This window comes from Natator depressus, chromosome 5 (genome assembly GCF_965152275.1).
Source record: "Natator depressus isolate rNatDep1 chromosome 5, rNatDep2.hap1, whole genome shotgun sequence".
NCBI lineage: Eukaryota > Metazoa > Chordata > Testudines > Cheloniidae > Natator > Natator depressus.
In genome coordinates, this window is record NC_134238.1 from 24,938,426 (window position 1) to 24,960,951 (window position 22,526).

General features: G+C 41.2%; 1 protein-coding gene across 4 annotated transcripts in view; it reads right to left on the bottom strand.

The window, feature by feature from the left end:
- NADK2 (NAD kinase 2, mitochondrial) overlaps window positions 1-22,526 on the bottom strand; it is a 66,659-nt gene that overhangs the window by 36,993 nt on the left and 7,140 nt on the right. For 3 of the 4 annotated variants that reach the window (XM_074952482.1, XM_074952479.1, XM_074952480.1), the window contains exons 2-4: window positions 4,899-4,987; window positions 3,856-3,944; window positions 1,765-1,846 (exon numbers count right to left, since the gene is read on the bottom strand). In XM_074952482.1, the coding sequence (XP_074808583.1) occupies window positions 1,765-1,846; window positions 3,856-3,944; window positions 4,899-4,987 (260 nt within the window). The remainder of the gene's footprint in view (window positions 1-1,764; window positions 1,847-3,855; window positions 3,945-4,898; window positions 4,988-22,526) is intronic. The other variant, XM_074952483.1, reaches the window with a different exon arrangement.

A 22,526-nucleotide genomic window follows, 5' to 3' on the forward strand; every position in this document is an offset into this window, starting at 1 on the left:
TGCAGATGTGCACAGTCACTCTAAGGAAAACTATGTTTAAGCACCTGCCTGATTTTCAACAGGAGCTGTTGGGTGCTTGGCATTTTTGGAAAAAAAAAAAAAAAAAAAAAAATCAGACAAGTGTCTAAACACAGCTTTGAATGCCTAACTTTAGACTCCTATTTTTGAAGATCTTGGTCTTCAACTTGAACTCCATATGGCCTTGTCTAGACTACAGATGTTGATTTTTCCGGCTGTTAATTTACTCCTGGTGGAATTCTGCACTACTGCGCAAGTGCAGAATTCATGTCCCCCTGAAGATTCCCCCCCGCCCGCAGAAAATACATTCTACTGGAGATGCGCTGCAATTACACCTTTCGCCCACGATGGGCTGCTGTGGTTCCAGAAGAGAGGGCAGCTGGCTCAGGACCAGAGCAGACAGCTTTGGAGAAGGAGGAGGAGAAGCTGCTTTCCTCACAGCACCCTGCCCCCCCCATAGGATATGGGGGGGGTAGACTGAGGGGGCTGCTGGAGGGGGTCACAGGAGCTAGTGAGGTGACAGCATTGAGCCAGGGGCTGAGTGGGAGGGGGATGCAGGGCCACATGAAGACAGGGGTGGAGGAGTGGCTGAGTGGGGGTGCAGGGACACACGGAGACAAGGAGGAGGGGTGGCTGAGTGGGGGTGCAGGGACACAGAGGGACAGAGGCAGATGTGCCTTACTGAATGGGGGAGGCTAGGGATCAGTCTCTGCATGAGGGAGGCTCCCCAACTCTAACAACTCCTCTCCACCCTGCCCGCCCCCCCCCCCAAAAACAAAAACAAAAACCCTGTTCCGTACTGCTCCTACTGTCACCCAACAACCCTCCAGGTTCACTCTCAGGCTCCTTCCCAGGAATTATTTGCTTCTCCCTCAGCTCCTCTGTTACCTCTGACCCCCAGAAGCCTTTGCAATGTTTCTGAGAGGTGCAGGACATACATTTCTTTATTGTAGTTTAAATGAATTATTACTTAAGGTTCTGTATTAATATGCCTAGTAAGGAATCTATTTGTCAGAAAAATTTCCTGAATCTTTTTTGTTGTCTTTATTGCTACAGACATACCCACTGACAGGTATTTTGAAATAAATTACCAAAATAATTGAAAATGGTGTCACCATATGGTGTTATTTGGACAAATAAAATAGGAAGAATTTTAAAATATTGTACACAGAATTTTTTTTTTTTTTTAAACACAGAATTCCCCTAGGAGTAGTTAATTGACACAATTAACTTGAGTTTACATGATTGCAAATATTTGTTCCTGGTCCCATGGCTGGGAACAAATGTGTGTATCCTGGAAAAGCATTTGTGGGGTATTTAGATCATGTACAATTCTATTAGCTTGAGTCACCTGTCAATTAACTCGCATTACAAGAAGACCAACAACTCTAGCCTAGGAAAAGCCCAACAGCAGTCAAGAGACCTTCAGGAAACAAGAAATATTCTCACCTTGAAACAACAGTAGTTAATCTCCATTCATCAAGTGTATGCTTGCTTTTTGCTTTGGAGCCAGCATGGGATTCAAATGATACTAGGCTCACATGAACATGGATGGAAAGAGCTACTGACTATAGATATAAGTAAAAACATTTCTGCTTGATAATACTGTTCACCTTAATAACGGCAACAGTTTAATCTGATAACTAAAACTGCACACTGAGTAATAATTGTACTCTATGTAGTATGTACAGTACTGTGGTTTACGTTAAGTAGAGAGACTGCTTTCCCAAATGTGTTTGTTCTTACCTTTCTGGATCAGTATTTACTCCAATAACTGGTTTAAATCTGTCGAAGACTTTACTAGCTGCCAGCAACATTGTGCCATCACCTAAAGAAAAACAGCATAAAGAACAGCTGATTACTTTTACTTAAGAATTTAAGTATTCCAAACTAAACTGACAGGTTTCAGAGTAGCAGCCATGTTAGTCTGTATCCACAAAAAGAAAAGGAGTACTTGTGGCACCTTAGAGACTAACAAATTTGAGCATAAGTTTTCATGAGCTACAGCTCACTTCATCGGATGCATTCAGTGTCGTATATAGACATTAACGTTGCAACCGCATTTTTAATGTTTTTACACAGACAGTAGGTTAAATAGGCTGCACAAAAATAAAACAGTGAATTGTTATTCTGCACTGAAAACATTTGTCTGACCTTCAAATTAAATGTTGGATACTACCAAGATATGAAATGAATTCAGAATTGCAGTGAAAATCCAAAAGATTTATAAGCAGCACAATGGAGCAGCAATGAAAGCACCACTTATCTGAGGCTTGGACAACACATTTTGCATTGGCAAATCTTAGATTAGCATCTGTGGAGGTTTTTATACATTAACGAAAACTGAAATTTAAGAAAAGCCAAACTTCTTTGGCTACCTTTTCTAAGAAAAAGGGGCTGTTAATTATTTTTTATCAGAACTACAACCAATACAAGAGGGGAATAAGGTACATCTGTAATACAATTCTTAACATCCATCATGCACTTCAGAAATAGCATTTGGGTTTTAGTCTGCCTCAATTGTACGTGATGTTCTCGTTTTTAAATTACGACTTCCAGTTGTTTATTATCCAACAAAGGACATAGATGTTTCCCTAATAACAGGGCTTTAAAAATCAACCACTCAGTCAAGTAGGAGTCTTTCCCAAGTAAGTACCATCAGCTTCTTTAAAATTTTAAGCTCTCATTTGAAAATACATATTATATTTCTAACCCTCACGTTTGCAAAGAAGATCTTCCAAACGTGAGCAAGTGTGAACTAATATAGACCCAAGAATACACTGCAAACAGCTCCAGTATCTCTCCTGATAATTATAGTTTTGCCAACAAAGTAAAAACTGAACAGAATTCCACCAGTTTTCACCGTTACCATTCAGAATTGTGTAGGCAGCTTTGAAACGGACAAGAATCAGGTCAATTTCTCTGTTGCTACTTTAGAAAGCAATAAGCAGTAGCACAGGTGGGTAGTGGAGATATCACTGGGGAGGACCACCAAAAGTCAGAGGTTAAGGGAAGGAGAAAAAATAACAGACATTCCCTCAAAAGCAGCAACTTGGAAAGAAGTAGAGCAGCAGAGACCAGAGCTCCCTTGCAGCAGGAAATACATTTTGTATGGATGAAGAAGAAGAGGAGACTGTTCTTCCCAACTTGCAGGAGAGGGGATTTGGAGGCCTCTGAATTTGTCAAACACCTACTATCCAAAGGCTAACACTAACGATGAAACCCACAAGCATCATTTAGGGACAACTGCCTGGATAGAATCCCAACAGCTAGCAGGGTATTTGTTTTGCACTAGGATCCCCCTCTTTATGATCAGTCTTTGAACTAGTAGGTTTAGTCTTATGGCTATTATTTTAGTTCAATGATCAAGCTAACTGGATGAATGTGAGTGTGAGCAAGAGTTTTGGTTTGGGGGGGAAAGCGAAAGTAGCAGGAAAAAAATAAACTGCTCATCTTTACTACCACAGACACCTAAGTATGACAGGGTCTCCAGCAGAACATACTGTTTGCTTTTTACACAAGTTGAGCATTTATTCAATTCTACAATTTACATATTTCATGCTGTATCACACAAACTTCCCCAAAGCCACTAAGCATGTGTGTTCACTTACTAAAAATCTTAAAATTAAAGCAAGAGTAAAAAGACAGTAAATGGGCCAAGCCATTCAATTATGCCCTGATTTACTTTTGCCAAATTAATTATAGCAGATATACTTTCAATACAATAGGTATACTTTCTTACGAGTATGAAGCATTTTAATTCTTCATACCGCTTCAAACATATCTACTAAAGTTTACTTAAATCCAAGACACCTTTCCCCAGACACTAGTTAATACCTCCTGCTGATATAACAGCATCTGCCCATCGAACTGTGTCTTCATCATATTCTCGGCGTTTAACAAGACGGACCTCGATCCGCTCATTCCTAAAAGATAGAGATAGTTTGACAAGGAACCACACAGCATACTAATTAAAGCTTTCAGGGGGATATGAAGTGCAGTTTTTAAGTTACAATTATATTTAGTTTATGAATATTGTTGGTCAATGTACTCTCACATGATCTACATAATATGAACTAGTACTACACAGTTAATATAATGAGTTAGCTATTATCCTGGGGGAATAAGTATAAAATACTTAACACTTAAAATGCCTTGTGTATGAAAAGCTAGTTACACAACATTTTAATTAAATCAGTTTTGCGAAAGGTATTTCACTAAGTTGTTCCACTGTTGTACACAATCACTAACATTTATGTCATTTGTTCGCTCTAGCCAGAAACTTCATGCGCTATATACACTTGGTCTAACCAGAAATCACAACATTCTTTATTCAAACTCTTCATTAAAAAACCCCTCACTTCAGCCTTCATTTTTAAAAGAGATTATCTGCATTTACCACAATTTGACTTCTGATCAACCAATGTACTGTACATTTGAAGTGTTATCATCAGTCTTATTTACTTTACAACTCCTGGGGCAAGGCTGCAGTATACACTGTACACCTGTGATCTATTTACATCATAATCTCAGTCTAATTACTCCATATGGAGTAATAGATCAAGTTAATAAAGAATCTAAAGAAACAGATTGCATGGATAGAGCGGGGATGGGACAACATGCTAAAGACCTGGTAGGAATAGTCTTCGAAAATATGTGACCAGGCAGCCAGCCAACATCACCAGCGCAGACAGCTGGAGTGAGTAAGGGTTTGTGATACAGGATGCTAATTCTTGTAAAATAATCCAGTATAGACCTTGAAAACAGACATTCCCAGACTTCAGGGACATTTTGTCACCCCAGATACATTTAGTGAAAAATTATTTTAGTCTGTCACAAACCAAACTTCTCCAGACCATCACTAATCTGTATGCTCTTACCGTAAACTGTCTACAACATGCTCCACATTTTTTGTATGAATATGATGTCGCTCCAGTAGTCCACTGTAGTTAGATCCCTTCAATGCAAGCTGTAGAAGACAAAGTGACTTTGAAGCAGCCAACTATTATAGAGAATGCTATTAGATAAAGTAAACAGGAAATGAACACATGCTGACTTAAAGTACTAGTTTAAGACTAACAAACCAGAATGCATTTGAGAATTAGGAGTACGATCATCAGTTAAATCTGAAAAGAGTTCAAATGAATATTGTGCTATAAAACCTGTCCGCAGAACAGGAGGAAAGGGCAAAAAAAAAAAAAAAAAGAATGAAACTCAAACAATCCTGTTGTGTACAGCTGATAATTATATTATTTTTGGCATGGCTAGCCAAAAGAAGACAATATTCTTCAGGCTATGTTTGAGATAAGAACAAAGTTGCCTAACACAGTCATAAACAACATTCCCTCCTGTATAAAAATGTACAGTCTTAAAAAACAGCTTTTGAAATTTGTCCCTGGGACCCATAACAGATTTTCTAAACAATCTGTACCAAATACAAGATAAAGTAAATAGTTAACCGTTGCATTCTAGCATCACTCTCTCCTTCAAAAGCAGCTAAGGGATTTATTAAGGAGCATCTCTTTTCAGTATGCTTTGAAGAACAGTTCAGATATTTAACACTACAGAGGAATGCACCCAGCTGCAAGGAAGGGTGGTCTTGTGATGAAGAACGAGGATTCAAGACATCCAAGTTCAATTCCCAGCTTTGTCACAGACTTCCCATGTGATCTTGGTGTGACACTCTGTACCTCAGGGGAACACCCTGCACCCACATGTTCATCCTTATAATATGATTGTGTGGTATCCAATGCAAAGTTTGTCATGTTGGGTGTCTTCGGAAGACTCATGATGCACTGAGCCTTTTTGTTATAGTAATGTTACAGGTTGTAATTTCATGTATATAGTTATGAGCCTGAAAATCTGTCCTTCTGGCTTAAAACAAGCCCAGGCAAAACTCTCCAGGGGCAGTTCACACCTCATCAGGGCATGTATGGGACAAACCCAGCCCAGCCTCACAGGAACAAAGGACACTGGCCTAGGCAGCAACAAAGGATCTGTTGGACTCTCGAGTGAGTCCCTTCCCTTGGTCAGCTTGGGACTACAATGAGGTAATGCTCACCTGACTCTGAAGGCCGGGGGGGGGGGGGGGGGGAGGGCGGCGCGCAAAGCCAAGAGGGAAGAAAGAACATGATAAAAGGAAGACACGTTTGCCATGCTCTCTCTCTTCCACCTCTGTAATAAATGAAGGGGGTGGGGTAGCTCCCTTTTATGGGCACCCAGCCAGCCAGTTAGCTATAAATCCCCTGATAGTAGCTGTTCTCTACTTGCTTTACCTGTAAAGGGTTAACAAGTCCACAGGTAAAGGGAAGTGAATGGGCACCTGACCAGAAGAGCCAATGGGAGGATTAGAACTTTTTAAAACTGGAAAAAGACTCCCTTTGTCTATGTGTTGTGGTTCTCCAAGGAAGAGGGGAACAGAGCAACAGTTATGCTGTGAGAAGCTTTAAAACTGGTATGAAAAACCATCAGATCATACCTGGAGATTGCTTATCTGAAACCCCAAATATGTAAGTAAATCAGAGAATGTTTAGGAAGACGCAATTAGGGTTATGTCTTATTGGCTTATGGACTCCTCTGTACTAATCCCCAAATGCTTTTGTTTTGCTTGTAACCTTTAAGATAAACCTCAAGAGAGCTATCTTAATGTTTAATTTTTGTAAATGGCTTTTTTTAAGATCTAGCAAAACGCCTAAGTTTTAGATGTATTTTTTTCTTTTTGTTTTTAATAAAATTTACCTTTTTTAAGAACAAGAATGTATTTGTGTGTCCCCAAGAGGTTTGTGCATATGTTGTTTAATTACCTGGTGGCAACAGCTGATTTCCTTTGTTTTCTTTCTCAGCTCTTCCCCAGACAGGGGGTGAAAGGGCTTGAGGGTACCCCACAGGGAGGAATTCCCAAGTGCGCCTTCCTTGGTCTCAAGGGGGTTTTTTTTTGCACTTGGGTGGTGGCAGCATCTACCCATCCAAGGTCAGAGAAAAACTGTGACCTTGGGAGTTTAGTACCTGCCTGGAGTGGCCAGTATTAACTTTTAGAATCCTTGCAGGCCCCCACCTTCTGCACTCGAAGTGCCAGAGCGGGGAATCAGTCCTGACAACCTCTATCTAGCACCAGCACCAAGCGACTGAAGCACTGATCAAAGGGGAGAGCCTGGCTGAAGGGCCACCAGCCAGCCTGTGGTGAGAAGCATCTAAGTTTGTAAGGGCACTGAAAGTATTAAGATCAACTTAGAATGAATTTTGCTTTTATTTAATTTGACCAGATCTGACTTGTTGTGCTTTGACTTATAATCACTTAAAATCTGTCTTTTGTAATTAGTAAGTTTGTTTATTCTACCTGAAACAGCGCGCTCGGTTTGAAGCGCATCAGAGACTCCCCTTGGGATAACAAGCCCGGTGCATATCAATTTCTTTGTTAAACTGACAAACTCATATAAGCTGGCAGCGTCCAGTGGGCATAACTGGGCACTACAGGACGGAGGATCCTAGGGTTGTGTCTGGGACCGGAGATATGGGCTAGTGTCATTCGGCTGCACAATCCAAGCAGCGGCTGACCAAAAGTGCTCACTCACGTAGCCGAGAGCAGCTTACATGCTAGAAGCTGTGCGTGAACAGCCCGGGAGTGGGGGTTCTCACAGAAGAGCAGCGTAAGGCTGGCTCCCAGAGTTGAGGATTGGAGTGACCTAGCAGATCACAGGTCCAGATAACATCAGGGGAATGTCACACTTGGGCAAATCAGTCATTTGTTCTCAGTTTTTCCAACTGTAAAATAAGTATACCACAATTTTTCCCTTCACCCTTTATCTTATTTCTTTAGACTGCATGGTCTTTATGGTAGGGCCTGTCACTGCATGTTTGTGCAGTCTCTAGCACAATTGGATCCAAAAATCCAGACTGGTGCCTCTAGGCACTATCATAAAAATTAATAGTAATTTCTGTCAAGACCCAATATGGTGCCAGTCATTCACTGTCTCCCTACACGTTTGATGGCTACAGAACTCAACATACACTTCACCGTGTGGTATGCTATTCCTTACTTCCCCTATGAAAGGGCATCTGAAGACCCACTGCATAGTTAAGGCAGCCAATTACTACAGAATGCAATATTTTATAAGTGCAAAAGTGTCTTAAACAGTGATTTGGTGGCATTACTCTAAATAATTACCTTTTTGTCTAAAAATTAATTAAGCGGAAACTGGTATTGTGACATGTACACTTGTGATCTATTTACGTCATAATCTCAGTCTAATTACTCCATACAGTTTAACAGCTCAAGTCAATAAAGAATCTAAAGAAACAGGAAGCTAGTCCAAGTATCTAAAGATTTCGCAACACACCCTAAAGGGCATTGAATAGGTGTCTTCAGACATTATACAAAAGCTATTCTCAATAAAATCCACATGAAATAAAATAAATAGAAGGGGATACAATACAGGAATACGACTTTTCCTTTTAAAAAAGAAAATTACATAATCCGCTAGCTGTGATTTGGACAGCTGGACTTCCTTCCCCAAGGACAAAGAATTTCCTTTGTGTCTGCATTAATCTGCCATGCAGCCCTCTGAAGGTGAGCTAGGAAACCAAGACCTGATTTTATTTACTTCTTCTTGGGGAGTTTGTCCTCATGATCCTGGAAAGCAAAATAAGGCTCAGATATTGCTCCAAAGCTATTTCAAGTGGCTAGTGATTTCCCTGCCCCCGAGGAAGCTGGTCTTATTGGCTTCTCTTCACAACAGAGGCCCCTTCTGGGCCTCTTTAGTGTACTGGGGTTCAAGGATGGACTCTCCTGAGGTTCTACCACCTTCCATTGTATGGGATTTACAGTAGGCCAGAAGGGTCTGTTTTTCTCCTGGAAGACCTGTTACAGAGGCGGTAAAAGGGGAGGAAGCTGAGCCTGAAAGCCCTTTACAACAACCTTGCATTTGCAGTGTTTGCGCTGTGTCCTGTACCCTCCATCCACGACCCAAGAGAAGGCAAAGACTGCTGAGCTATGCAGTCAGGGCCACTGACTGCTGGTGTGGGTTCCAGAGAATTCCATGATTTTCCCTCTGAAGCACTGGCCTTCCACCATTGCTTCCCAAGGGGACAAGGAGCTTCTCACCCTGAAACCAACTATTCCAATCCTGCCTCCTTTCCTGTTCAGGGGAAGGCGGCTGATGTGACCTCACCCAGATTGGGCTAAGGGGGTGGGAGGGACTACATGTTGCCCACAGTGCCATTGGAGCTCTCTAACCAGATGAGGGTGAAGCAGGACACACAGACCTTTCCTTTTGTCTTTGGCTTTCTCAAACCAGCTCTCTCCATGAAGCCTGCTGTCTCCAGCTGTTGCAAACACCTCAAAGGGGAAGCAGAGCTGAGGGGACAATCTTCCCAAAAGATAATCGCAGCCCTGGGACACGGTTGGAAGTCAGACAAACATATTGAGCCAAATGGTTAATCAAAAATTTGAAATAAGTTTGGAATTTCCCTCAGAAAAGCTCTGCAGTTGGGAAATCTATCTGTCCCTGCAGAGGCAGATTAAACTGGAGAGAACTTTAGAGGCCAGGGCATTTCCAAGCTGCCAGATCTACTTCTGCCCCAAGCTGCAAAAAGCAAGCTAAAGTACCCACCCATTACAACTGATTTATGTATCTTAGTACAATGGAGAGCACGTTAGGGACTGGGTGAAGGTATATGCCAACAGTGCTATCAAATGTATTTTGTTAGTAGAAGTATTAGTGCTTTTTAGAAGTAGGAATTGGTGTCAGAGGAAATGAATTTCACACATACTACAGGAAAAAATAAGACTGTGTGCCAGTCTACAACATAACACTAGTGAAACAGCACAGAAACTAGGATGAAGCTCAACAATACTAATATAAAGTACCACTGCCGTGCATTAAGCTTTTCTGTACCTTCTTAGAGGTATAGCTCAAAGAATAGCATTGCACTAAAAATTCTTTAATTTTTAAAAAGTATTTGGTTAAGACTATTACATAGGTTCAAGCTTGGAGCATGTACAAATTTGCTCTTTACTAGGCAACTTCAGTGCACACAAACATGAACCAAAATGTTCTATAAATGTATTTTAATTGTTTTAAAAACCCAGAGAAAGTCTTGTCAGTTAAAACCTGAGTTTAACCAGCATTCTCTCTCTTCTACAGGAGCTGGTAATTTCAAACACTTTGATGCAAAAGAAAACCTTGAATTTAGGTCATTAGGAAAAATGAAGGAATATTTTGCCCATCTGGCATTATTAGACAGCTTAACCGGAATAACCAGTATTTATACTGCAATGAAAGACATGCCAATAAAGTTTAACACAAGGGTGGAGGGGGTCCCAGAGCTGAGGCTCCAGCCATAGCCCAAATGTCTACACAGTAATTTTTAGCCCCGGAGCCTGAGCCCTGCGAACCTGAGTTAGCTGCCACAGGACAATCATAGGCATGCTGAGAGTCTTATCCCTGTGTAGACATATCCTGAGTGACCTGTATTGAGGAACTTCATGTGATCAAGTACTGGGATGTACTTCATTGTTACTGGTGCCTCCAAGCCTGTGGGAATACAGATGTCTAGGGAAAAACCCCTCAAACTGATAAAAAAGCATCTATAGAAGTCTGGTATAAACAAGACTGGGTGATTTATAAAGGGTGCCTATGATTTAATTATGTTCCATGATTGGTAATTAATCATGGGAAAGCAATTTTCCCTCCAAAAGGGAGGTTGTGTGTCTCACACCATATGAAAGTAAATTCAGGAAGTGCAAACTGCTGGCTTCCCACCAGTTACAGAAGAGAGACAGACGCCAGCTCTTTACCTTACATCAAGGTTGGTAATATATCTGTAATATACTTATTCTTTTCTGTACTCTCTCTAGTGCTATACTAACCTCAGCTTGTCAAACAACAGGCTTGAGTGGAAACTTTAAGCACAAATGTGCTTACTCAATTTAAGCATAAGGAGGAAGAAATGTGCTTTTAGACAAAGCAAGACTGGGAGTCTTGATCTCTATTCCAGTCACAGCTTTGCCATGAACCTCCCAAGAACTTGGGCAAATCACCTGCTCTGACTCTGACAATGTGCACAAAGTTAAGGAGGTGGTGGGGGAATTAAAAGGCATATTGGAAATATGTACTCTTATTAGTAGGCTGTATCATCCAGGGTAACACATTATCTTCATGCTGTCCTAAAGCTCTCCTTTGGGGAAGCAAAAAGGGCTGATGCCTGAACACATTTTTTTCTGGCTGTTTTTGTCTGACTAATAAATTCTTTTAAATAATTAGCAGAAAGTGAGACTCCTGACAGGATGTACAAGATGACAGATCTGGATGTGAATAACCTCAAGGGAAAAAAATCCTGATGAAAAGCTAACAGCTGGAAAATATAAAGGCTGACTACTCGCCGATTGCCCTACTTCCTAACAGAAAGGAAAACCAAGCAATTGGTGATAGAAGTAAGCTGTTAAAATACAGAAGCAGTTAATGTACATGGAGCCCATATATTGTGATATAAATAGAAGTTTTTTTAAACTGAAGAGCAATAAAAATGTTAATGTTAAAGATACTGACGAGCTAATGTTACCTGTAATCAGTGTTACTGTAAAACAAACATTTAGAAAAGAAAATAGAGCTTTATCTTCTGAAAAGTTCTACTCACTATTCTTGCTAGATCAAATATGTTTCCATTGTATTGCAATTAATATTGCTGGGAACAAGAACCTACTTCAAATCACTAATTATTTTGATGGGCCAATAGAGTGCAAGAATTTTTATTCCTTTTCCAGAACAATCGAACAGTCTGGTGAATGAGGTTTTGAACTAATGCTTCTCTGAGTACTTGTATTACTTGCCGATGAGAACTTTTAAAGTAATAATAGTCTTATTTTAGATAGACCTGTTAGAACAGGAATGCTAAATATCTTAACACTTAGATAATGCAGTGAAGATAAGGATTTCTAATATACCTAGGCAGAATATACAAGTTCTATTTAAAGCCTTTTAATTATTTTCGGTACACAATATTCAATTAAGGCTGTTGGGTCAGATTATTCCTTGCTGGTCAGAGAAACTAATGTATGAAGTTTCTGCTGATTCTTCTGACCAGTATTTAGGTCTCCAGGCCTTACCTTTAGTACAGTAACTCCTCACTTAACATTGTAGTTATGTTCCTGAAAAATTCTACTTTAAGCGAAACCAAGTTAAACAAATCCAATTTCCCCATGAGAATTAATGTAAATGGAGGGGGGGGGGGGTTAGGTTCCAGGGAAATGTTTTTCGCCAGACAAAAGACTACACACACATATACACACACACACAGTATAAGTTTTAAACAAACAATTTAATACTGTACACAACGATTGTGAAGCTTGGTTGAGGTGGTGAAGTCAGGGAGTAGGAGAGGGTGGGATATTTCCCAGGGAATGCCTTACTGCTAAATGATGAACTGCACTCGGCTGAGCCCCCAAGGGTTAACACATGGTTAACGTAGCCTCACACTCTACAAGGCAGAACAATGGAGGGAGGGGAAACAGCATGGCAGAGAGAGACAGAGACACACGCCCTGTGAGAGAGAGAGAGATGCACAATGCCCCTTTAAGTACGCTGACCCCACTCTAAATACACTGCCTTTTTAAGTAGATCATTTGCACTAACACCATTTTAAGTAGAGGGCTTCATTTCCAGTCCAAGGTAGGTATGGATCATCATGCACTCCATCAAGTGTACATGCCTATGTGGAAACTGGAAAGAAGTCCCTGAACTACGATAGCTGGTATAATCAAAGCTTTTTTATACTAAGATATAACTTGCAAAACTATGTCATTTAGTACAAAAGAAATCAACACTACTTACATGACCTCAGTCCCCTACCTGATCAGTGCCTGCTCCATGCTTGTGGAGAGGCTGAACATAAGTCAATGGTACCCATTGCATCTGTAGCATACTGCATGTTGCACAGAAACTAGCGACTTGGGATGCATAATGGGAACTGGAGGTCCTAAAAACAGGTATGCTTGAAATCAATTATGTGCCGAATGCCCCTCTCAGCCTTGATTTTTGAGACTGTGTGTGGATGTGTAACATCTGAAAATAATACATTAAAAGAATGTTTAGGTAGCAAAGTCAAGCATTCAGAAGTTAATAATTCGTGTGTTTCCTAAGTTGGCAACTTTAACTTGGCCCCTCTGTGCATAAGCATTATGATACAATCTTCAATGACACAATCAAATGCTATTTTTTTTCCACAGGACCCTGCCTCATTCACTGTACAGAACAGATGGTACTATGGGAATGAATCAGGGTTGTGTAATAAAGAAGGCTGTTGTCTGCAGCGCCTCTGCATCATTTGTTGCAAAACCTGGAAAGTAAAGAAGGAGAAGATGGCAGAAAAAGAAACTCCCCCTAATGGTTTAGGGAGTTTACTGCCCTCCTGGAGAATTGGTTTCTATTCCTGTCTCTGCCACAGGGTTTTTCTGTGAAGCTGTATATGACATGTAAACAAACATTTTCACAGCAGGCCTCTGTGTATTCCTCATTTTCTAATTACCGAACATGAGACACTTGGGGTCTGATGCAGAAAGTGCTGAGTGCTGAACTGCAACTAAGATCAATGCAAGCTCTACTCTGAATATATGAAGTGGTATAAAATACTAAGTACTCCGAAAAATCAGCTTCTAGGCTTGTCAAATCAGGCAACCAAAATTAGTTGACGCTTCTTTGTAAAATGGGGCATAGCAATACCACCTCCTAGGAGTGTTCTGAAGGTAAATTAATCAATGTTTGTAAAGAACAAAAACTACAAAAGAGCACTGTAGAAAAATAAATGAAAAAAAATTTAATCATGTAGAACGATAACGACCCTCACCTCTGGTCCTGTCCTCCCAGTCTATGTTCTTCTTTCCACTGCACCTGCCCTGTCCCCTCCCTGCTGCTATCCCTCCCAGCTCCTGCTCCACACCCCCATCTCTTGTCCCTTTCCCCTCACACCTCTACATTAGAGTCAGGATGCCTCCTGCTCAATGCCTGGGCACCAGCTCCATGACCAATGAGAACACTGAAAAATCTGCCTGCTCTCAATTCCAGTACTGGCACCACAATGGTCCCCAAATGTTGAGAGAAGTTACGGGGAAAGCCCCTACAGCCCTGGGCTGGAGCATGCTCAGTAACTCTGAGATGATGGCACATGCGTTCTGTCATGTGGGAGCTCTGAGGGAATGGTACAGTCACAATTTAGCAGCTGAACCAACAAACCTATGAACATGTGCAAACAGATTTTTCAGAGGCTTATAACTTGGCCAAATCTGAGCAATTCTTCCACAGGAATACTAAGAAGCACATCCCTGCCACAAACACCACCACCCCCTTGCCAAATATCAAGTCCCTTCTCCAAAGCATAGGCACTAGAGCTTTTCAGTGAAACAGATGTAAGATTTGTAAAATAGGTAAAGTATTTTTCCCTAATCTTATTCTCAGAAATGGGCGAACCATTTTATCTGAAACTTTCCGAGAACATTCAGCCAGAGTCAGACCTGACATTGAAAATTTCAGCCCAAACAGTTTAAATTTGGTAGTTCTAAGTAACTGAAAACACGGTCTTACAATGGTAAATGTCAGGCAAACTTAACGACATATGTTGCTACCTGCACCACCTATAATTAAGGTTAAGATTTTGTAATGGGTATTTTTAGTAAAAGTCACAGGCAGGTCGTGGGCAATAAACAATAAATCATGGAAGCCTGAGCCCCACCGCCGCCCAGGGCTGACAGCCTGAGCCCAAGCCCTGCCGGGGCTGAAGTCACGGAGGTCACTTAAAATCATGGAATCCGTGACCAACTTGTAGCCTTGCCTATAATACATACATGTACATGGTGGTGGGAGGGGAAGAGGTTGTTTTTGTTATCTTAGTACTTAGTGTTACCAGCACTTAGGCATCAAGAAATAAAAATAAGCTATTTACAGGATCCACAGTGCACTGCCACCTTTAACTACACAAGCAGAAAGATATCTAAAACAGTTCTTCTAGATTTTGATTGTCTTTAAAATCATACCAGCTAAAATCCTAGGCCTTTTAAGTACCAATGAAGTCATGTTCTGTCCTCTTCCTTTCACATTGAATTTTCTTTCAAATATGAAAAAAGCAACAGTTGAACTGTGTCACCAGGGCACACTGAACCAACATATTGCTAAGGAGATAATTCAAGTTGATCTAATTCTATTCTGATTTTGCAGTTCAGAACAAAAAGAGAAACAGTTTTTTTATCAAGTAACTGTCTCAAAGATGGCTTCTATTAGAAAGCATACTTAGAAAGTATTTTAAGTCTGTAAAAAACTGGCCAATTCTTGGTAACAAGTTTTAAAAACGTAAGGGCATATTGGATTCTACAACTTGGGTAATCTGTGGATTTCATTAAATCCAAAAAGATCATTCAATCCAGATCAGATATTATGTTTTAAATCCATGTCTTTACAGGAAAATTGAAGTACTGCATAGATATATATTTTTAAAAAGCTAGCAGAGACTTCAGGTACTAAACTTGGAAATTCTTCATAAATGATAACACTTGAGTGCTGGAACATACTAACTACTGAATGTTTTGGGTCTATCAAGGTGAACAGTACAAAGACAAGAGTAAAGACCAGAATGTTCAAATGCTTGGCTGTTCAAATGGGCTGAATACTGCACATAACAGAATATTTACAATATCATACTGAAATAATATTATAAATAAAAACTATGGTTCACAGAGAACCTGTAGGCACCCACAAAGAGCTGGCTGATCACTGTACTAGATTTCAGCCTTGTTCCAGAAGTGTACAGCATCTTCATTACAAGGAGCTTAAAGACCTATTGAGCAGCTGGAAGTGAGCCAGCCTAGGTGCTTCTAGTATGGGCCGCTGCTATATAAGAGGAAGAGAAGAAACCAGCAAGAGGAGCATCTAAAGGAGAAGGAAACATGACCATCAGTCAACATATCCAAGGGAGAAGGAAACATACAAAGAGTAAGGAAAGTGAAATGGGGAAAGGGACCAGATAGAGAAGTAGAACACATGGAAGGGGGAGATGGAGAAGAGTGAACAAACTGATTAATGCAATAAATACATCTTCTATGAAAAAAGTTCATCGTTTTCCACATAAGCAATTGTAGTAACTTCCACAGGGATGTTATGATTGCAATTGTAACACTATGAAAAACACAAGAACTCTTGCTCTAACAACCAAAAATATCTGATGGCTTATGCTCAAATATGAGAATGGCTAACTGCTTGCTGGGATCAGTGGGTAATTTGAGCTTCCTCTGAATCAATTATGGGACACCAATGAAGACAGAATATCATGGTGGGCAAACTTTTTGGCCCGAGGGCCACATCGAGGAATAGAAATTGTATGGCGGGCCATGAATGCCCACAAAATTGGGGTTGGGGTGCAGGAGGGGGTGCGGCCTCTGGGGTGCGGCTGGGGATGAGAGGTTTGGGGTGCAGGAGGGTGCTCCGGGCTGGGATCGAGGGGTTTGGAGAGCGGGGCAGGGGGGGATATCAAGCCTGGGGCAGGGGGTTGGGGCGTGGGGAGAGGCTCACGGGGTGCAGGCTCTGAGTGACACTTACCTCAAGTGGCTCCCGGAAGCAGTGACATGTCTCTTCTCTGGCTTGTATGCGGAGGAGTGGCCAGGCGGCTCTGCATGCTGCCCCATCCGCAGGCACCGCCCCTGAATCTCCCATTGGAGCACGTAGGAGCCAGAGCGGGGCCATGCCGTGGCTTCTAGGAGCTACGTGGTACAGCTCCCACCCGGAACCCGGGCTGAAGCGGGGCCGAGCCACGTGGTGTGGCCACCAACCCGGCCGGAGCGGGGCCCAGCCGTGTGGTCCGGCCCCCGGCCCAGCGCCCCAGCTGAAGCGGGTCTGAGCCGCACGGTGCAGCTCGCAGGCCAGCTTAAAATGGCCTGCAGGCCATAGTCTGCCCACTCTTGGACTAGATGGACCAACAATCTGGTCCACTGATAGTTGGCATTTATTTAGCACTTTTCAGAGGACCTCAAAACAATTAACTGATCCTCAGAGAACCCATGTAAGGCAGGCATCATTTATCCCCTATTTCACAGACACAGAAGTAATTTACTCAAGGTTACACTACTGGTTGGAGTAAAGAAATTGGGTTTTGATTAAGTCCTGTGCTTTAGCTACAAAACTATTCTTCTCTTTGACAGTTACTGATGTAAATCTTTCCTAATGTCTCATTGCCAGAAATGCCTGTAGCTAGTCAACAAAATTAAGCCAGTCAAAGCCTTTTACATAATGCTCTTACTGAGCAAATCTTAAGAGATTAACTTCTTAAGAAAAATGTTACAAGTCAAATACAAAAATTATGAAGGTCCTGTAAAAAGGTTTTGCACTTGTAAAAAAAAAAAAAAAATATGCAGTAGTTTTATTAATTACAGCAAAACAATCCCAGGTAGATCAAGATTAGTCCTAATTTTCACATGTTATGTCCCAAGAGTGGTCATCAGGCTGGCTGTTTTAATTCTTTCCTAAAATGGACAAAAATTATTAAAATGTAATGATATTTTAACATTTTGCTAATTCTTTACTGCCTTCCCAACTTATCTTAAATTATTAAAGCGCATGTTTTATGCTTCTCTCTTTAGTTTCCTAATTGTTATAATTTTAGATTTTACATAGTTTTTCACTACGAAATTTCATGTCAAGAATTGAATTTGATATTAAAATTTCCATAAGTCAAGAAAGCTGAAATGTTCCGCCAAGGTACACTCCATCAGGATTTGCGGTTTGAAGTCATTAGGAACTGTGCTCCAGTGTTACTTGATAATTTTAGCAAGTGTATAAAAAAAACTTCACAATAACTGTAAAGTATTAAAAGGCTAAATAAAATTATTTCTAACACTGAAACAATTTTGGTTTTAATTTACAAAGATTTTATGCCATTAAGTTTAATGAAAATGTTATTTTAACCACTCGTGCTGCAGACACTTATGCACATGCTTAAAGTTAAGCATGAGTAGTCCAAATGAAGACAACAGGACTATTCATGCAACTAAAATTACACACCTGCTTAAGTGGTTGCAGAATCAGGACCTTAATCTTCAATATTTTTCTCTATAGCACTTTTGTAAAATTTGAGTAAGATAGTCTACCATTGTGGCTTTTAAAAAGAGGCCAGCATTTATAATTTAGTTCATTATAAATGCTGATCTAGAGTTGCAGCAACACAAATTTTCATATCAAGTTTGCTAAGCTTCGAAGTGATTGGTATTGCTCCATTCTGATTTTTAAAAGATGGCATTATGGTAAGTTTACAGCTCTGGATGCAAAGATTTTGGTAGTTAGTGGGAAATGAGAATAACTCTTCAAACAATCTTGAAGTCTATAACAGCTACAGTTGCCTCTTTCCAGGAAGAATTCCAGTATTGTCCTATTATTAACTTAAATTTCTAGCCAGAAGCTGTTTGTAAGAAAGGAAAGTTACTGAACAAGAATGTGTCTCTCGAGTGCCTGTTTTGGTGTCATGAGCCACCAGGATCCATCTAGAAGGCAATTGTTAGAGCGACCCACACACAGTAGAACCTCAGAATTATGAACATCAGTGTTATGAACTAACCGGTCAACCACATACCTCATTTGGAACCAGAAGTACACAATCAGGCAGCGTGGGGGGGTGGGTGTGTGAAGCAGCAAATACTATATACTATAGCACAGTACTGTGTTAAAGGTAAACTACTAAAAAAAATAAAGGGAAGTTTAAAAGAAGATTTGACAAGGTAAGGAAACTGTTCCTGTGCTTGTTTCATTTAAATTAAAATGGTCAAAAGTACCATTTTTCTTCTGCATAATAAAGTTTCAAAGCTGTATTAAGTCAATGTCCAGTAGTAAACTTTTGAAAGAACCATAACGTTTTGTTCAGTTACAAACATTTCAGAGTTACTAACAACCTCTATTCCCACGGTGTTTGTAATTCTGAGGTTCTACTGTACTCTCTTTAAGGCTGTGTACACACACTACTATTTACATCATTATAAGTTATGTCACTCAGGGGTGCGAATAAGCCACTCCCGAGTGAAATAAGTTACACCAACCTAAGCGCCAGTGTGAACAGCGCTATACTGCCACTCGTGGGGGCTGGAGTAATTCAGTCAACAGGAGAGCTCTCTCCCATCGGCTTAGAGCATCTGCACTAGCAGCACTACAGCGGCACAGCTGCGTCAATGCAGCTGCTCTGCTGTAAGCTGTGTGTGTAGCCATAGCCTTAGACCCAAATATCTGGTGCAAGCATATGAGCGACTGCAGTACTAATCACCTGCAGTTCCTTCCAAAGAAAACTACCATCTGATGACTGAAGCAGCAGAGTGAGGATTTGCATAGGCTTGGAGAACTCAAGTGACAGGCAGGCAGCCTTTTCTTCTCCAGTGTGAATTGTTCAAGTGGATCTCCACCCTTGGCAGTGACCACAGAAAGCACATAAAGAGGATTTAAAGACTGAAGGACTGTACTTCCAAAGAGGATTAGACTTCACTTCTAAATCAAGAAAGCAGTGTTAAGTGAGGGATAACTGTAGTTCCTCACAAAAGCTTTAAGAACTTTATTCACAATCTGGTGAAGAGGCGCACACATGCATAGAGCCCTGATAGCCAAAAGCTTCAGTTTATCACTGAACCACAAGGCTGCATTTGTACTTCTTAGGTGAGCTAACATGCCTGCCAGGCATTTGGTATAGTCTCAGGAAGCCATTAGCAAAGCCAAACAGAAATACCTTGTATTGGTAACAAATTTATTTGAGCATAAGCTTTCGTGAGCTACAGCTCACTTCATCGGATGCATCCGATGCAGTGAGCTGTAGCTCACGAAAGCTTATGCTCAAATAAATTTGTTAGTCTCTAAGGTGCCACAAATACTTTTTTTCTTTTTGCGGATACAGACTAACAGGGCTGCTATTCTGAAACTTTGTATTGGTAGGTTTCAGAGTAACAGCCGTGTTAGTCTGTATTCGTAAAAAGAAAAAAGAAAAGGTGTACTTGTGGCACCTTAGAGACTAACCAGTTTATTTGAGCATGAGCTTTCGTGAGCTACAGCTCACTTCATCGGATGCATAGCATATCGTGGAAACTGCAGAAGACATTATATACACACAGAGACCATGAAACAAAACTTCCTCCCACCCCACTGTCCTGCTGCTAACAGCTTATCTAAAGTGATCATCAAGTGATCATCAAGGAAGGCCATTTCCAGCACAAATCAAGGTTTTCTCACTCTTCTCCCCCACACACACACAGACACACATACAAACTCACTCTCCTGCTGGTAATAGCCCATCCCTCTTTGAAACCTCTCTTTATAATGCGCATGATAATCAAGGTGGGTCATTTCCAGCACTAATCCAGGTTTTCTCACCACCCCCCCCCCCACACACACACACACCCCCTCCAAAAACCACACACACAAACTCACTCTCCTGCTGGCAATAGCTCATCTTACAATGTGCACAGCAATAATCCAAGTTTAACCAGAACGTCTTGGGGGGGGGGGGGGGGGTTTGTAGGAAAAAAACAAGGGGAGATAGGCTACCTTGCATAATGACTTAGCCACTCCCAGTCTCTATTCAAGCCCAAATTAATAGTATCCAATTTGCAAATGAATTCCAATTCAGCAGTTTCTCGCTGGAGTCTGGATTTGAAGTTTTTTTGCTGTAAGATAGCGACCCTCATGTCTGTGATTGCGTGACCAGAGAGATTGAAGTGTTCTCCGACTGGTTTATGAATGTTATAATTCTTGACATCTGATTTGTGTCCATTTATTCTTTTACGTAGAGACTGTCCAGTTTGACCAATGTACATGGCACATGGGCATTGCTGGCACATGATGGCATATATCACATTGGTGGATGTGCAGGTGAACGAGCCTCTGATAGTGTGGCTGATGTTGTTAGGCCCTGTGATGGTGTTCCCTGAATAGATATGTGGGCACAGTTGGCAACGGGCTTTGTTGCAAGGATAGGTTCCTGGGTTAGTGGTTCTGTTGTGTGGTATGTGGTTGTTGGTGAGTATTCGCTTCAGGTTGGGGGGCTGTCTGTAGGCAAGGACTGGCCTTTCTCCCAAGATTTGTGAGAGTGTTGGGTCATCCTTCAGGATAGGTTGTAGATCCTTAATAATGCGTTGGAGGGGTTTTAGTTGGGGGCTGAAGGTGACGGCTAGTGGCGTTCTGTTATTTTCTTTGTTAGGCCTGTCCTGTAGTAGGTGACTTCTGGGAACTCTTCTGACTCTATCAATCTGTTTCTTCCTCAGCTCTCGTCCCCTAACGCCCCTACTTTACTTGCGGTATATTGATGACATCTTCATCATCTGGACCCATGGAAAAGAAGCCCTTGAGGAATTCCACCATGATTTCAATAATTTCCATCCCACCATCAACCTCAGCCTGGTCCAGTCCACACATGAGATCCACTTCCTGGACACTACAGTGCTAATAAACGATGGTCACATCAACACCACCCTATACCGGAAACCTACTGACCGCTATTCCTACCTACATGCCTCCAGCTTTCACCCTGACCACACCACACGATCCATCGTCTACAGCCAAGCTCTGCGATACAACCGCATTTGCTCCAACCCCTCAGACAGAGACGAACACCTACAAGATCTCTATCAAGCATTCTTACAACTACAATACCCACCTGCGGAAGTGAAGAAACAGATTGATAGAGCCAGAAGAGTTGATTATCATGCGCATTATAAAGAGAGGTTTCAAAGAGGGATGGGCTATTACCAGCAGGAGAGTGAGTTTGTATGTGTGTCTGTGTGTGGGGGGGGGGGGGGAGAAGAGTGAGAAAACCTTGATTTGTGCTGGAAATGGCCTTCCTTGATGATCACTTTAGATAAGCTGTTAGCAGCAGGACAGTGGGGTGGGAGGAAGTTTTGTTTCATGGTCTCTGTGTGTATATAATGTCTTCTGCAGTTTCCACGATATGCTATGCATCCGATGAAGTGAGCTGTAGCTCACGAAAGCTCATGCTCAAATAAACTGGTTAGTCTCTAAGGTGCCACAAGTACTCCTTTTCTTTTTTGTATTGGTAGTAATCATTCCCTATTCATTATCTGAGGTACTTCCTGTGTGAAACTTTACTTAAAGATGACTGTCAGGTAAACAACCCTGAACCAGTTCTTTGAACTCAATAAGAGATAGCAGCAGCAATTGCGCCATTTGAACCTCAGAATGAATTTGCTCAGATTTCTTTAGTCCAATAGAGAGACAGACCTTTTATCTTTAAAATTAGAAGAACTTGGAGTAAGTATTTCCCTTATACTGGTGCAAGAATTTAGTTTCTCCTACTTTGTTTAGAAAAGAAACTTTCACCTCAGCATTTTCTCATGGAAGTAGGATAGGAAACTATACAAATGAAACAAAAATCAAGTACTTTTATTTCCATTTTCAACACCCAATTCAAATTAATTCAACTACATACAGAAAGGAAAAGCAAAAGATTGTCCCTGAAAAGGTGAATTTAATCAGATCTACTTCAGCGTTCTC